This window comes from Microtus oregoni, unplaced genomic scaffold, assembly GCF_018167655.1.
Source record: "Microtus oregoni isolate MIOR12 unplaced genomic scaffold, Mior012 000007F_ref0000211, whole genome shotgun sequence".
NCBI lineage: Eukaryota > Metazoa > Chordata > Mammalia > Rodentia > Cricetidae > Microtus > Microtus oregoni.
Genome location: NW_024543066.1, coordinates 26,929,761 through 26,947,386, shown reverse-complemented (window position 1 = coordinate 26,947,386; position 17,626 = coordinate 26,929,761). Strand labels below are relative to the sequence as shown.

General features: G+C 40.4%; 1 protein-coding gene across 3 annotated transcripts; it reads right to left on the bottom strand.

Annotated features, from left to right (window-relative positions):
- Window positions 1-6,139: 6,139 nt before the first annotated feature.
- Window positions 6,140-14,234, bottom strand: Ptp4a1 (protein tyrosine phosphatase 4A1). Of its 3 annotated transcripts, none has more exons than XM_041655523.1 (6): window positions 13,948-14,234; window positions 10,577-11,166; window positions 9,364-9,456; window positions 9,014-9,144; window positions 8,324-8,398; window positions 6,140-7,863 (listed from the first exon to the last, which is right to left on the bottom strand). In XM_041655523.1, exons 2-6 carry the CDS (start codon window positions 10,679-10,681, stop codon window positions 7,596-7,598), a joined length of 672 nt encoding a protein of 223 aa, XP_041511457.1. In that variant the 5' UTR covers window positions 10,682-11,166; window positions 13,948-14,234; the 3' UTR covers window positions 6,140-7,595. The 3 variants fall into 3 exon arrangements, with proteins under 3 accessions (XP_041511457.1, XP_041511454.1, XP_041511455.1); XM_041655520.1 differs by having other exon boundaries at window positions 7,607-7,867; window positions 13,948-14,169; XM_041655521.1 differs by having other exon boundaries at window positions 7,607-7,867; window positions 10,577-11,163; window positions 13,948-14,169.
- Between the last annotated feature and the right edge of the window lie 3,392 nt (window positions 14,235-17,626).

Here is a 17,626-nt window from a genome sequence, read left to right as displayed (position 1 = left end):
AAACTAAAAAAAAAAAAAGTAAAAAGGGGAAATGACTACTAATGGTATTCTGCTGTACTTGTGGATCGGTATGTTGTTCAGCCATCATCAGAGAGGCTTCCTCCTGTGGCAGAAGGGAACAAATCTAGAGACACACAGCCAGACCTTACCAAGAGAGTGAGAGACCTCAGAACACTCCATCCAATCCTTCCCCTCAGGGCTCAGAGAACCCCACAGTAAAGTAAGCTGAAAGAGTGTAAGAGCCTGAGGGATGGAGGACAAGGATTCAAGACCTACACATGACAGAACTGGCACACACATGAATTCCCAGAACCTGAAGAAGCATACAAAGTGCCTGTGTGGGTCTGTACCAGATACTTCTGTATCTGTATATTATGTATAATATGTATCTGTATATATATTATAGCTTCCAGATTAGTGTTTTTATGGGACTCCTGAGGGAGGGGATGAGTGGCTCTCTGATTATTGTGCCTTTCCTTGGGTTCTTTTCCTTCTGTTGGTTTGTCTTGTCCAACTCGTGAGAGACAGAGACATGGATAGGCATGCCATGCAGAGTGAAGTTGGACATTTATTAGTGGGTTACAGAAGGGAAGAATAGAAGGGGGAAGAGCAGAGAGAGAGAACCAGAGAAGGGGGAAGGGGAGAAGTGGGGACAAGGGAGAGATAGAAGCTGCCTCTTAGAGAGAGAGGGAAAGGAAAAGACTTGGTTGCAAGCAGGAAGGAAGATCTGCCTGCCTCAGTGGATGGGAAAGGGAGTGGGTGGGGCTTGTCTCTTAAAGGGACAGGACAGACCATGACAATCAGTGTTAGTAGAATTAAACCACGCTAGGTCTTTTCATGAACAAGTAGACTTAGAGGGTGGAATAATTTTCAAGTAGTAGAAGTTCTAGATCCGGGGGCTAGAGAGATGGCTCAGTGGTTAACAGCATTGCCTGCTCTTCCAAAGGTCCTGAGTTCAATTCCCGGCAACCACATGGTGGCTCACAATCATCTGTAATGAGGTCTGGTGCCCTCTTCTGGCCTGCAGACATACACACAGACAGAATATTGTATACATAATAAATAAATATTTAAAAAAAAAGAAGTTCTAGATCCTTTATTTATTAGGGTTCCAGTATCTCAGGTGGACTGAAAAGTTGTTAAAGTTGACTGCTAACACCTGTGGAATCTTCTGATCTGGTGAGCACACACTAAACCTTTTGGTATTTATCACTTCTGGGCTAAAGGGGAACCAACCCATAAATAAACTCACTCATCCCTTAATTTTTCCCTTTTCTGTCCTATAAAAGCCCAAGGCCCCCATGCCTTGGGCACATAGCTTCAACTCCACAGAGAGATTGCAGTCCTTCAGTTGTTCTGATTAAAGAACAATTCTGCTTCTGGAGTTGCCCCTCTTTCCGTTATTTCCACATTGCCTCCATCAATCTCTACTTAACACCAGGAAGAATCAAATTTGTCTGTGCAATCAGCCAAACAACTCAAGGCCAGTGCTCAACCTCCAGAGGTTCATACTGTCTGTGTCTCTTTGAGATGTGCTTTTGTGAAGAATTTGCATACCTGCATGTGCCAGAGCATCATGGCAAATTTGCCAGGATTTATTTTCATGCATCAAGCCCAACTATGACCGCCATTTCATTAATGTCTATATATTTTCTTAAAGTCAGTGTTTTAATGGTATTCTGTTGGCAGCTACCCATGAATATATGTATTTGAATATATGTACATTTTTAGCAAGGGCAGAAAGATCAGTGTTTCTTTTGAATACCAAAATATTTTGGGAGAGGTTGTTTTCATTTAGATAACACCCAGCAGTTCAAGTTTACAAGTTGACCTTCTACTGATAATCCTATAATTGCAAGGTTTAAATGTCATTAGTACCCAACACCTGGGATGTAATTATTCATGCAGTGAGGTCTATTGATTCATCATGAATTCCAGATTCCAGCCAAGTGAGAAACTAAATCCTCCTTCCAATCTGGAACCATAGCCCTCCTCTTGATCATAGCTCCATCAAGGAGCCAGACTCTACTTTCTAAAGAAAAGTGATTCCTCTGGGCTGGTTGGCGCTCAGTGGGTGGAGTGCTTATCTAGACACTTGAGTACAATCACCAGCACCACAAGCCTGTAATTCCAGAATTTGGGAGTGGAGGCAGGAGGATCAAAAGTTCAAAGTCATCTTCAGTTACGTGGGGAATTGGAGGTCAGTCTCAAAAACACTACCACTGGAAAGAAAACAAAGCCTTTCCCAAGAAGTCCTAGTTTGGTTTCTGTTGCTGTGATAAATGATCAAAAAACAATTTGAACTGGGAGGTAGAGGTGCACGCCTTTAATTCCAGCAGAGACAGGCTGATCTCTGAGTTCAAGGCCTCTGGTCTATAAAGCCATTTCTGAGCTCTCTGTTCTCCAAAGCAAGTTTCAGAACAGCCAGGGCTGTTAGACAGAGAAACCCTGTCTCGAAAAGCCAAAATAAATAAATAAATAAATAAATTTTAAGTGCAAAAATGAGTAACCCATTATTTTAGCATTTTTCAGACAGAACTCAGTAAATATTTTCATACTTTCCAATGTCTTTTTTTGTTTTGTTTGTTTTTTCGAGACAGGGTTTTTCTGTGGCTTTGGAGCCTGTCCTGGAACTAGCTCTGTAGACCAGGTTGGTCTCGAACTCCAATGTCTTAAAAACTGTTGCTGGGTGATGGTGGCGCATGCCTTCAATTTCAGCACTTAGGAGGCAGAGGCGGGTGGATCTTTGTGAGTTCAAGGCCAACCTGGTCTACAAGAGCTAGTTCCAGGACAGGTTCCAAAGCTACAGAGAAACCTTGTCTCGAAAAACAAAAACAAAAAAATGCATGATTCTGGACTTTCAACCTATAACAAATAAATATATTGTAACATATAAAATGTTTTTACTTTATCTAAAAAGCATTACAAATAGTTGTCCAAAATATATTTTTAAAATTGGCACCAATGCATCCATATTGCATTATGTTTTAGTAAAGACTTAGCATATGTATCCTGCCAATGATGAAATTTGTCAAGGATGCACCTGTCTTGTTATAGAGTGACCAGTAGTTTAAACTTTTACCAATATTTTAGACATTTATTGAAGAGATGCCTTATTTAAAAATCCAACATGTCAGCCATCATTTTTCTACAGTGACATCTCACAGAGTGGTACCACCCTGCATATGTTCACATTTTCTTACTTTTAATAAAAACATAAGAGTTAAAAGTTCAAAACCCTAATTACTCCAGTAAGCTATCTGCCAAGCTAGAGATGGAATGGAGATTTGGTTCCTGGTATTTTGCAGATGGCTTTCCCAGTGACTGCTGAGGTCTGTAGTCAGTCACGAGGTCTGAGTTCTGAAAGGCAGTGATCACTGTTGCTTTAGGCTTTGTAGACCATGTCGGACAAAAGAGGGGGCTGCACACCTGTAATCCCAGCACTCGGGAGGCAGAGGCAGGCGGATTTCTGTGAGTTCAAGGCCAGCCTGGTCTAGAAGAGCTAGTTCCAGGACAGGAACCAAAAGTAATGGAGAAACCCTGTCTCAAAAAATTAAAAAAAAAAAAAAAAAAAAAGAGGGGGCAGGGAATAAATTGCAGCTTGGTTCTTAGAATTTAATGTGAATATTTTGCTGCGTTACAGTGGATTCAAAAGGGCTACTGAAAATTATTGCATTGGTTTTTCTTTAAAGATTTCAATTTTTCAAGCTGGGCGGTGGTGGCACACACCTTTAATCCCAGCACTTGGAGGGCAGAGGCAGGTGGATCTTTGTGAGTTCGAGGCCAGCTTGGTGTACAAGAGCTAGTTATATAGGACTGGCCCCAAAGCTACAGAGAAACTGTCTGGAAACCCCCTCCCCAAAGAAAACAAAAAATATTTCAATTTTTCAAGCTGGGTGGTGATGGCGCACGCCTTTAATCCCAGCACTGGAAGGCAGAGGCAGGTGGATATCTGTGAGTTTGAGGCCAGCCTGGACTACAAGAGCTAGTTCTAGGACAGGCTCCAAAGCAGAGAAACCCTGTCTCAAAAAAACAAAACAAAGCTACAGAGAAACCCTATCTCAAAAGAAAAATCAAAAACAACAAAAAACCAATTCACAAACAAAAAGACTTCAATTTTTCTTTAATGAATCAGATTCTCCATTTCAAAACATCTTTTCTCTGATCATACAGAATAAATGTATCTTTTATGGAAAAAAATAATGTAAATAAAACTTCACAATATTTTAAAAGTGTTAAAAGCAATGGGTCAGGCTGCAGGTTATCATCGGTACAGATGATCATCACACTCAGTGAATTTGGATTCCTTCATTCAGGCTGGATTTCCTTCATTTCCTGACTCCTCCTCTCCATTTGATCCGTTTTGAGACAAAGTCTCATGCATGGTGTATTGCATGTATCTATTTACATAAGCTGCATGGCTTGATATACTTAAGGGTCAAATAAAGACAGGCTCTCCCTACCTAGGTAGCTCTGGCTGACCTGGAGTTCAAAGATCTGCCTGCGGATTAAAGAAGTGCAGAGCTATGCTCAGCTTCAAATATGTATTAGTTACATAACTGGAGGCTCACAACCTGTATGCAGAAAGCTGCAATAAACCTTATAAACCCCTTATAAACTCAACTATGAAAAACACTTGACAAGCCGGGCGGTGGTGGCGCACGCCTTTAATCCCAGCACTCGGGAGGCAGAGGCAGGAGGATCTCTGTGAGTTCGGGGCCAGCCTGGTCTACAAGAGCTAGTTCCAGGACAGGCTCCAAAACCAACCAGAGAAACCTTGTCTCAAAAAACCAAAAAAAGAAAAAAAAAGAAAAACACTTGACAGTGAATTACTAATTGGCAGCTATCAACAGCTACCTGCACATTATCTGATTAATATGGCAATATGCATCTAATTATATTACTGTCGGTTCTACTGTGAATGCATAAACTGACTCAATCTATTGGAAATGAACACATTCTACTTTTCTTTCAATATTGTGTAGCTACCTAAAAGGAAATGTGGAACATATTAGATACTTTATATTTTAACCTTTCATTTACAAATTTAAAAGGAAAAAAATCAGTCACTTCCACTTGAAGCATTCTTATCAATAACATTTCCTTAAAGTTCAACACGAAGAATTAGGTTACTGGTAAGGTATGGGATAATTAACGAGCATCTATCTGGTAGTGCCATCTTTTATATCCTTTGCAGTACTCTTAAATGTCTGGAGTAGCTATTTGCCAGATGAGTGTAACAAAACTGACCCTGAGATTGCGATTACAGTAGGTTATCTATGGAACCACCTAACTACTCACAACATACTTAACCTCATCACATGTCCTGGAAAGCAGTGTCTGAGTGTGGAGGGATGATGTTGGTATCTACTTTTAGGGCTTTCCTTTAATAGCAAACTGCATCTTCTGGTTCAGTAATCACATCACTTGTATCAGGAGCATCTTAATTCCTATACAGATTAATCACTATTAATATCTATTAAAGGGACCAAAACTCAACAAAACAAATTATGTAGTTAGACACAGCACTCCATGTATACCAGGCTGGTTATGTTGCCAAGGATGACCTTGGATTCCTGATCCCTATATACTAACTACTATGTCTCATTTGTGTGGTGCTGAAGACCAAACTCAGGGTTTCCTGGTTGCTAGGCAAGAACTCTACTTACTGAGCTGTATTTCCAGTCCCCCAAAGTAAATTTTATAACATCCACCAATATTAAAAATTATAAGAACTCAGCTTATAATTGTTATCAGACCCAACGTATGTTTTGGATGTTATCATAGGTATCGCTGTATTTACAGATACAAAATATTTGACTAAAGAGCCAATATCATAGTTTATAATGCACAGGTAATTTTATAGAGCAAAGTGACTTTTAGCACCATACAATTTTAATAAATTCAAAATTTCAAACTTAGATGTTTATTCAGGAATCATAACAGCACCTTTCCTCTCCTAGTAAGAACAAATGCTTTATGGGCTGTGTCATTTATGTGCTAGACTGCACAAAAGGGCAGTAGTAAATTTTTATAGGATATCATTTTTCAATCAAAATTTCAATTTCCATTTGTACCATTTTAAAACAAATCCTGTTCATTTAACATGAGCATAAACTATAAAAATGAAACATTTCAATTATTGAAAGTTAAAATTTATTAAGTCATCATGTGCCAAATACTCAGGTTCAAAGTAATTTCAAAATATATACAGGCATGTAATTAACTTAAAAGTGAGAAACTGGATGGGAAACTGCTCATAACTACTTGACTGATGGAAATGAATCTTAAAAATCAATATCATCATTGTTACAAACTGTTTTCCCTTAGTACACAACATTCAATTGGTTCAAAATTATCTAGGTCTTTAAAGAGGAAAATTTATAGTAAAAGCACTTGGTATTCGATAGTGCTCACAACCCTAAATTTGTTCATAAATTGAAATGTTAACTGAATCCATTGTTTTCTACAAAATAAGTTAATTTTAAGCAAAATAACCTCAGTGACAAACGCATTTCATTATTTATTTAGATGTTGAAGCTCTTGCACTAAGTTTTTACAAGCTGGTGAACACTGACAAATTATTTCTCCCACAGAACTATAACCACACATTCCCAGACAGTATAAATATATGGTTGAACTAACATTAATACACATCACCACTTTATCGATTACATAATAAAACAAATGATCAAGTATCCAATTATTAAGTTACACAGCTGAAAAGGCATATAAAATATGTCTGCTCAGTTCATTAGCAGATCCCACGTCTTCTTTTTTTTGCAAGAGAGGTTGGGAAGAGAATGGGAAAACCATAATTCAAGCAAGTTGGAAAACAACTTCTGATAGGTATGGAAAAAAAAGAATTTCAGAAATTTTGATTAAGAATTGGTTAGCTACAACAATGTATCTATACTTTTTAAAAATATTTACTAAATTAAAGAGCATATTCTACATGTTCTGCACGAGACAAAGGCAACATTTTACTAAAAATACTAATAGCCTCCTCCCATTCTTTATTAGGCCTTCCCTGTAAGTTGCACCTTTGAGTGCAAATATTAAATTAACTAAGGCTTTTTGTCTGGAGACATTATTGAAGATATGTGCTTCTGTAACAAAGTCGATTTTCAAATGGAGGTTTCCCATAACATCACAAAGAAAGACAAAGACAGCACAAGACTTGCTAAAAAAAAAATATTGATGGCTAAGCAAACCTGATGTAATCTGGTATGAGTGTGGGAGATGTAAACATAGAGTGAGCAGGCAGATAACGAGAAGCCCTGCAGTGTTTGAAATGACAGAAGGAATAAACCATGGAAGGTCTAGAGTGTTCTTAGTTCCTGGAATTTTGGTTCTGTACGATGCTAAAAATATACAGGTATTGTGATGGGTATTTTGGCACCTAATCTTTCTAAATTCCTTATATACTAATAATACTCTGGCACAGGGTACATATAAGGACATAACAATACCATATTTTAGGAAGGGTCAATTGGTACAAATAATAAGCACATTTTAAATGCTGACCAGCAAAGATCTTTTGCTAAGTGTCCAAACAGGTTGATCATAACCCAAATATAGAGGATGCAATTCTGTCAAGCTTGTGGCCTGGTAAGACTGGTTTTCAATATTCCCGTGGAAGCTTCAGCAGACTTATTCAATAAGCCAACATGTTGGCTAATTATGTATGACAAATCAAGTCCCATCTGAAGTTCCACTTCCAAGACAATGGCATCAGGCACCCCAGTTTTATTGGATACAACAGTTGTTTCTATGACCATTGGAATCCTTGAAGCGCAGCCGCATCTTAGGACGGTACTTCTCCAGATACAAAAGTTGCTTGCTGTTAAAAGCTCCACGCCGCTTTCTGGAAAGAAAGAGAAAGCTAACTGAAGGATGTTCTTTCTTGTAGCTAGGAAGAGGACAAAGTCAAGGGAGCTATCTAGAGCACTGAGATTTCTGAATATGCCAGGTTTTATTTGACTTTTATTCAATGAATGATGTTGAGACCACACCAATAAAAACAAAACACCCCTCAACTTTAGTCATATACCTTAGCAAAATGTAAATTAACAAGTACACTGAGTCAATAAAGTAGAACAAGTCACTGAACAATCAATCATCTGCATGAATGCAAAAAGGCTGGAGAAGGTCCTTTTCTCCTGGACTTAGTATAGTTAGTAACAACAGGCACACAATATACATTCAGACAAAATACTCAAACATACCAAAACCAAACCAAGATAATTGATAGAGAGGATTTGGATTTTTCTTAATTCAGATATTAAATAAGAAAATACATGCAGGCATTAAAGAGACTTACTGTCTTATGAACTGTACTGCATCTTCATATTTCATTCCACCTTCAATTAATGCTAGGGCAACAAGCACTGGAGCTCTAGGTAAGGTAAAAAATTTTGACAAATCACGATTTTTCAAAATTAAATCCTGTAAAATTCATTACTGAAATACCCCCATATCCAAAAATATATCAATATAACATTTCAACATTAGTCTTAAATTAAATTTTTTAGGACTGAGTTTGATACTACAGGCTTAGAATCTCAGCTACCTGCAAAGCTGAAGATTACAATTTCAAGACAGCCAAGAAGTGAGTTCAAGACCAACTAGGGAAACTGTCTGAAAATAAGATGGTCAGGAAGCTAGAGATATAGCACACTGTTAGAGAACTTGTCCAGCATGCGGAAGGGACCAGGTTCAAACCCAAAGAAGAGAGAATCTTATAAAGTATTAGTACTTTCAATTCAGACCTTTATCTAGAACAGTGGTTCTCAACCTGTGAGTCAGGATCCTTTAGAGGTCACTTATCAGACACCCTGCACATCAGATATTTAATCATGATTTATAATAGTTGCAAAATTAAAGTTATGAAGTAGCAATGTAAATTATTTTATGGTCGTGGGTCACAACAACATGAGGAATTGTATTAAAGGGTCACATTAGGAAGGCTGAGAACCACTGATTTAGAAAGAAATTAGGTGACTTTTCTTACCTGCCAAGGCCTGCAACACAATGGACAGCAATACAGCAGCCAGGCTCTTCTCGAAACTTAATCTTTACAAGACTTAACCAGTCATCAACAATCTGGTTGGATGGTGGTGCACCATCATCAAAAGGCCAGTCCTAAAAAGAAATATTTTAGACCTTTAAATTAGTTAGGTACATTGGTGTAGTCCTGTATTCTCAAAACCCAGGAGGAGAGGCAAGTGGGTTGCTGACTTCATAGCAAGTTTCAGGCTAACTGGACTAATTTTGCCTTGACTTAAAACTGAGCTTCGTGAAGTGCAGTTTGAATAAGCTTCTGTGGCATAACAGACATACACAGAAAGCTTAAGTACTTACAAGAACACGAATGCCTTCTTTCTCCACGAGAGTAGTGTCGTAAGTTGCTTCACACACTCTTACAATTGTGGTAACTCCATACTTCTTAAGTTCCTAGAAAAAACAACTCAGGTCTTTAAAAGCATATCATTATTGCTGTGTCATCTCTACCATTTTTGATCATGCTGGCCAATGAAGACCTGCAGAATCTGTATGTATTTTTTTTTTTTTTTTTGGTTTTTCGAGACAGGGTTTCTCTGTGGCTTTGGAGCCTGTCCTAGAACTAGCTCTTGTAAACCAGGCTGGTCTCGAACTCACAGAGATCCACCTGCCTCTGCCTCCCAGTGCTGGTATTAAAGGCGTGTGCCACCACCGCCCGGCTCTGTTATGTATGTTTAACAGAGGCAAATCACTAGATACCATATATTTAGTTCAGCGAGGGGAAAAAAAAACCCTTTGATATGGTTTCTATGGGTACTTGGTGCCTATGGAGGTCAGATGTCAACTGCAGGTTCTAGTCTTACTGAGAAATTTTTGAGAAATGATCTTACTGTCCTATACTTTGCCAACAAGGCTAGCTTTTTAACTATAGGTTCTGAGGAAGAGACTCGGGTCTGCATGCATGAGACTTTACTGACTGATCTACCTCCTCTTTTAGAAATAATTTCAAAGGCTCAAATCCAAACTTCAATTTTAAAAAGCCATTCAGCATAAAACAAAACAAAACCAAAAACCACACAAAATTGACTGAGGATACAGTATGTAATTATAATTCAACTAAGACATTTAAAAAAATGTAACTGGAAATTAAAAAAAGTTTAACATTTAAATATTCCCCTATAAAATTAGAGATACCTATCTGCTACCTTTGAGTTATCTGTAGGTTTTTATACTTTATAAATGTGCGCCCAGATAATTTAATTAGCATTAATCCTTCCAAGAGCAGAAAACAGCAGAATTGCCAGCTGGAAAATAGAGTCCAAGTACAAATGAACGTAAAGACATTAACTAATTGCAGTTTATTGCACTAAGAGAAAAGGATACAAAAAGATCCCTAAGTGGCAGTCTATCCCTGTCTTGTAAATTTAACTAAGCAAACTAGGTGCATAGTTCTCAAAGTGCAACACCATAACACCATCAAGACATTTCCTTTCCGAGTACCAAAACTATGCAACATCATTTAGATTAGTTCCACTATTAAACTGCAACCAATTAGTAAAAAAGTATAACTTACCTCTATAAATTTGTTTAAGGTCGCATTGGTTGGATTGTGTGTAATAAGGAATCTCATGTTCTTGTATGTGACTTCCACAGGAGCAGGGCGGTTCATTCGAGCCATGTTAATTTAGTTTAAAAAAAAAAAACACCCAATAGGGTTACGAAAGAATTAAAAAATTGAATACAGAAATGATGCAAAAAAAAAATCAAAAACAAACAAAAAGAAAACAACCTGAAGTCTACTTCAATATTCAATATACTCCACTTGAAATTCTCAGTGCTTTGAGTATGAAATTGGGAGAAATGGGCAATGAAATGAACCTCCTAACAAGAAGCAGTGATTCTTCAATCCAGTAATACTGAGGCAATACAAAGGAAGTGCACTGAGGTTTACCCCATCCAGGTCTGAGCTCTTGTAAAATGCTCTGCAGATTTCAATTCAACACGTCTGTGTCCAGGTATCCACTCTTATGGGGGCTTCTTGGTGGAGTAGTAATGAATTTCTACAGTTCACTTGTCTGCATAGAGGTCGTGCTGTGCCTGGCAGTAATCTCCACTGCCCTTCAGAAACTCCATAAATGTGTGACCAAGAACACCACAGAACTGCTGTTTAGAAGAAAAAGAATAAAAAGAGGGGAAAAAGTTATTTTCCAATTCAAAAGGAACATGTAATGCTTTTCCACTAAGTATACAACTATGCTCAAATTAAGAGACACCAAGATATCAACTTTTACTCAAATTACAAAATTCAAGGTGACTGCATTTTAAAATCAATAGGCCTACAGTATGCAGTCACAAGCCCATTAAAGGGAAATTGCTAATCAATTATAAAGAATGTTCAAAGAAAGTCACTGCTACATTTGGTGGAATTCCCACACATCTATATACACATTTCATTAATTAATCTTAACAGTTATTGTTTACACACTAATATAAACTTCATGTAGTTTGAAGCTTTCGATTTCTGCATATTTTACTGAACTCATAGAAAGCCATTTCAGCTGCCCATCAGTTCTTTGCTTTTAATTTAATGCTTAAGCTACTGAGATAAAAGGAGATATCTGTTGTATGGTTTTTCTAAAGAGTATAGTATTTTTAGACCAATTATATCTCAATAATTATTACATTTATTACATTTTAGTCACTAAAGCTTAAGTATGAAGTCATGAGCACAATTCCCCTTTGTATTTTCTGTCATCTTAACATCTAAAAATAAGTCGTGTACAGCCTTCAGTTAGAGCAGGTTCTAAGTGTAAGTAATCACCAAGCATGTCTCACAGTATGGAAAGGGACATAGACCCAGCATTGGCACTAAACTCTGGTGAAGTGTGTGAGAATGATGTTATCCTGATGGGACTCATTTTTAGGAAGGGTGACTGGAATACCAGGCCATTTTGTTCCCACAAACCATACGGCATTGAACTCTCTAAGTGACACCATCAGAATTTTTTTGCTTAAGAATTAGTAACTCTGAAAATAAAATATACACAATTTTATCTTTTTCCTGTATTTAAACTCCAACTTCACTTATCTGCACTAAAACTAAAACCCAACTCAGATATGAAAAAGGAATTAGAGGGGTTCATGTTAAGAATTAGTTTATAATGGCCTCAAACACAAGGTGACTACTATGATTAGTAACATATATAAAAGCACTTCATTTTCCTTAAGTTCTTCTTTAAAGATTAATTAAACCAGTTTAATGTAAGCACCAAATAGTAAATATTTACAGGGCATTTTCTTCAGAGCATATGCATAAAAATGCATAAAAAGCTTTTCAAATAAACTGAGTAGAGGTAGATGAACATTACCAAACGCTTGAACGCCCATCTACTCTAGGCAATTTGTGTAGAAAACTAAGGAATGTGCTCACTAACAAATTATCACTCAATGACAACCACTGACCCAAACACTTCACATGTATGATTAAAACAAACTGCCAAAGTAAAACCTTAATTCATTTACTAAAAAGGTACCACAACAGCAGGCAGAGGCAGGCGGATCTCTGTGAGTTCGAGACCAGCCTGGTCTACAAGAGCTAGTTCCAGGACAGGCTCCAAAACCAGAGAAACCCTGTCTCGAAAAACCAAAAAAAAGAAAAAAAAAAAAAAAGGTACCACAACAGCAAGACAACTTATTTCCATGTTTTCTGAAATGGGTGCTCACAAGATATTAACTATCAAGTGGATTTAAAATCCCGATTGCCTAAATTAACCAGTAAGGATATCACTACTTCAAGCAGTAGATCAATAATCTGAAATTATTGTTATACATTTGAGTCATGGTTTCTTGTCATAAAGTTTTTTTTTTTTTACTATACATAGGTCGCACACAAAGCTTAAAGTTCACAGAAACTCTTAAAAGTTCCACCAAGAAGCCGAAAATCAGGAAAAAAATTCTGGTTTAAAATGAGTGGAGCCACCCAGTGGCTGGAGGACACTTCAATTAAAAGTGGTGACCACTGACATCCTTTTCATATGCCCCATTCCTTCACAGGCAAAAGCTAAACATGATAGGCATCTCAGACACACGAAAAAACTAAAAGCACACGAACATAGAGAAAGGAAGTGTTTGTGGCATTAGCCTAAGTCAGTCCTTCGGACTGCCGAATCAAGTCAGCCCGTGGAACCATCTGCTTTAACCAAATTTGTTCCAAATACACTCGGCTTTCAAGTAACGCACCCAATCTAGTGCGTTGTAAAAACGCTGTTTCTTTCTGGCATAAGTCTAGCTTTTCCGGTTTTCAAACATAAGCCAGCGCGAAGCAAAGAGAAAAAAAGAAGAAAAAAAAAAATCAACCCAGAAGCACGACCCCAGAAGCTAGACCACCAGTGCACACATCGTTCCTACACCGAGGAAATTACCGCTCCGCAGCGGCGGAATGGTGCAGGGCTGCTCACTCAACAGGAACCTGGCTCGCAGTTCTGGCCGGCTCCTGTTGCTCCTGCTCCAACAGCAGGCAGCCTTAGGCGCAGCCCGCCGCGGGGACCGGGTAGGGACCCCCTCCACCACCCCGGTCGCCCCTACCGACGCCTGCCGGAGGTCGGGCAAGCCCGGGCTTGCGCGGCGCGCACAGCCGCGAGGTCCGCAATCACGGGTTCGCGGTGGCGAGCGCGGGCGGCCACCGAGGCCATCTTGGGAGGCCCCGGGCGCCGGGTCCCGGTCCCCGTCGCTCTGCCCCGCCCCGGCCACGTCCACGACGCCCCGCGCGGATTCTCGGAACAAAGGCCGCAGGGGTCGCACGAGTACAAAGCGGCTCCTCGGCCCCGGCGACCGCTCCCGGTCCGGGTCCCGCTGCCGGCGGCGGCGCCTCCGCCCGCGTCCCTCACTCCCTCCCTCGGCACACAGCCGGCCCGCTCGAACAAAGGCCGGGCCCGCGGGACTCACAGGAATATGTCTACTCATTGAAGATTGTGGCCTAATCATACAGCCGGTCCCGAGGCGGCGCAGGCGGCGGCGGCAGGGCAGGCGGCGGTGGGCGTCGCGGGGCGGCGGCGGCGGCTATGCAGGCGGCGGGGGCACCAGACGACCATGCAGTGAGCTGCCCGAGGAGCGTCGCCGAGCCGGCCGCAGCCCAGAGCCAATGCGCGCGCCCAGGCGCCCTTGCGTCACAAGCCCGCCCCTTTATAGCCGGCTCGACGCTCGCCCCAGCGGCAGCCAATCACGGCGCGGGACGCTGGCGGCGCGGGGCGGGGCCCGGGCCGCCGACGTCACTAGCGGCGGCCGCCACCGGTGCGAACCGGTTGATGAATGGCGCGGAGTGCGACGTCTTCCTCGCCACTCAACGCGCTCGCGGCTCGAGCCTCGAGTTCGCCTCAACTTGGATCGCGGCTCCAGCAGGCGGAACCCTGTCGCCCGGAGCCATAGCTCTGTCGCCCTGGCCAACGGTTTGCCTTGGCACCTGCGCCCCAGATCTCCGTCATCACCCCATATTGAAGTCGCATGACCGCTGGGCGGGTGACTCACCGCTCCAGGGCCCAGCCCGACCCTAGGCCGGGTTGAGGGATTCTGGTCACCGCCCTCACTTCCACGTGGGAAGGCTCTCCGTAGAGTTTAGCCCATGGGACGCGGGACGTGTCTACATTTTTTGAGTCTTGTTGCCCCGAGCCTTCCCCCCCCCCCCCCCTCTTTTTCTCTTTTAGGTTATACCCTCAAACTGCTGATGCTGGCAACTGCAGTTGGCTCGATTGTGGCATTTCGAAATCACATGCATCCTTTGTACAGCTGCTCACTCACAGATAATGAAAGGTTAGCCATCGCTAAAGGGAAGCCTTTTTAAAATTAAGAATCTTGGCATTATCAAGAACTGGTGTAATTTTTTTTTTTTGCGTCAAAAGCTAAGCTTCCCATTTTGTTGATGTCCAGCCCTCTTCCAGTGTCCTTTTTTTTTTTTTAAATTTATTTATTTTTTAAGGATTTCTGCCTCCTCCCCGCCACCGCCTCCCATTTCCCTCCCCCTCCCCCGGTCAAGTCCCTCTCCCACTTCAGCTCGAAGAGAAGAGCCGTCAGGGTTCCCTGACCTGTGGGAAGTCCAAGGACCACCCACCTCCATCCAGGTCTAGTAAGGTGAGCATCCAAACTGCCTAGGCTCCCCCAAAGCCAGTACATGCAGTAGGATCAAAAACCCATTGCCATTGTTCTTGAGTTCTCAGTAGTCCTCATTGTCCGCTCCAGTGTCCTTTTAATGTAGGCCTCTAATTGAAGCTGTAGCGCAATTGTTTCTGTGCAATACAAGGGCTGCTTTCATCATCTGAAAATCCTTCCTGCTCAGTCGTCTAGGACTGATAAACAGGACCTTTACCTGTTTTGAAGAACACAGCTTTCCAACACTGAAGTCTTTTGCTTCCCGTTTTTCCAGACGTTAGATGGAAGAAATAAGAATCAAGTTGTGACCTCTCTGTGTACTGCATTTTAGGGTTTATTAGCTCTTCTACTTTAGAGACTTTCCTTGCATATAGTTCCTCAACTTTCTTAAATACACTGTAAGCAAAGTAAATGCTGTTGGAAAAGAATAGGCTAGACCTTTCAAGTAACAATGAAAAATCTTCGTTAAAAATTGCTTGCCTAGGGGATCCATTTAACTCAAGGAAATTGGACACACAATATCCCTTCACAAATAGAGGTAAAATGGGGTAACGTTTAAATTATGTAAGTCCTAGGAAAATATAGGAAGATTAAAAGGAAAGTAGTGCGACAGGAAAGTGAAGTTGATCAGACCAGGAAACTCAACAGAAGACAGATTCAGTATTACAGAATTAAAACCTTTCTTATGACCAGTGTCTTTGGGTAAGTATTAACTTCAGTTTGGGAAAAAACATGGGCAGAATCGACTAGTGAATAGCTTGGCCAACTTGTATAATAACATACTTAGACACATTAAATTGGCCCATCTTACTCCAAAGATCGATCAATGCAGTGAAATGAGATAATGAAACCTTTTGGAAAGGGGGAATTTGGTGAGCTAACATAGCTCAGCAAATGGTAAGCAAAGGTAAGCCAGTGTTTTAGGTAGTTTTGGTGTGGACCTTATGCAAATTGTGAGCTATGTAATCTCCAGATCCTGTAATTACCACAGGTAGTGCTGAAGTGTAGTATTCAGTTCGCTGTCCTTGAGCTCCCGAAGCTGGTCTCCAACTCTTTACTTCAGAGGGCGAGCCAGCTCTGGATTCCTATCTTTGAGAAGGAAGTACCACCTTGCCTTATTTGTTGCTGAAAGAATGTATCTTTTTTGTTTGTTTGTTTGTTTGTTTGTTTTGCTTTCGAGACAGGGTTTCCCTGTGTAGCAGTCGTAGCTGTCCTGGAACTAGCTTTTGTAGACCAGGCTGGCCTTGAACTTATAGAGGCGCACCTGCCTCTGCCTCCCTAGTGCTGGGAGTAAAGGCGTGTGCTGCCACTGCCTGGCTTAAAAAGCAACGTTTTTAAGATAAGTGAGATGATAGGAATATTACAAGGCAAATGCCTATGGAAGATTAAAGACCATAGAAGGTCAAATCCTGATGATTGTAGCTTTGGAGTCTGTCCTGGAACTAGCTCTTGTAGACCAGGCTGGCCTCTAACTCACAGAGATCCAGCTGCCTCTGCCACTCTAGTGCTGGGACTAAAGGTGTGCGCCACCACTGCCCGGCAAGACTATTGAGTTTTACATAGAATTAGACAATGTAGAAACTTTCAGTCATATAGAAGATTATAGATACAACTATTAATGAATGAACTCAGGTGGATCAGTATTAAGTATCTTTTTGGATTTTATGGTTTTTGTATTGTTTTTGACATAAGGTCTTTCTCGTGTGATGAAGGCTGTGCTCAAATTCACAATGACACTGACCCTGAGTTCCTGATCTTTCTCATCCTACCTCCCAAGTGGTCATATTCCAGGTATTCCTCACCATGCCTGGCTGAAGTAAAGGTATTATTTTATCCAGTATAATCACTAGAGGTAATAGTTTCTCTCTAAAATTAAATTGAGTCAGTCAACATTTTAAAACAGTTATGAAAATGCTCTTTAATTTCTATTATAGGCATTTTCTTTCCGTTCTCAAATTTAAATGTCTGAGCTAGTATTCAAACCAGATGAAAATAGGTTTTCTTAACAACTTTGCAACTTAATATAAAGAATACTTATTTGGGATTTCAGTGTGTACATTAGGAAGTGATCAAGAGAATAGTATTTTTTACTTCGTGATAAAATAATTTCCATCAGACTGAATAAAGAGCTTCCTATGGCTCCAAATAATTCATCATTTTCATATCCTGTGATTCACATGCTGGTACCTGAGGAAATCTAGTTTGAGAAGTCTTATTTTTAGAAAACCTGGCAAAATTTTTCTTGTGGTTCTGTTTCCTGAATACAAATCATTTGGGAATTGGAAATCTGTAGGGCTATAGTTTCCATGTGACTGTCTAGAACATGTTGAATTATGCCAGTTTGAAAGGAAACAAAAAATAGCTTAAGAAAGGAGAATTTAATCTGGCTAGAGGAAAGAAATGGAGTATAAATAAATGTTAAAGGTTGTCTATGCATGCAATGGCAATGCTGGCACTTGACAGGTTTAATTTACAGAGTTGG

What these genes read in the sequence shown, in the direction of transcription:
- Ptp4a1 (XM_041655523.1), bottom strand. Translation starts at nt 10,681, where the DNA reads ATGGCTCGAATGAACCGCCCTGCTCCTGTGGAAGTCACATACAAGAAC. An exon ending in CCTTAAACAAATTTATAGAG is followed by an intron (nt 9,457 to 10,576) that starts GTAAGTTATACT and finishes TGTTTTTTCTAG; the next exon opens with GAACTTAAGAAGTATGGAGT. An exon ending in AAGAAGGCATTCGTGTTCTT is followed by an intron (nt 9,145 to 9,363) that starts GTAAGTACTTAA and finishes ATTTCTTTTTAG; the next exon opens with GACTGGCCTTTTGATGATGG.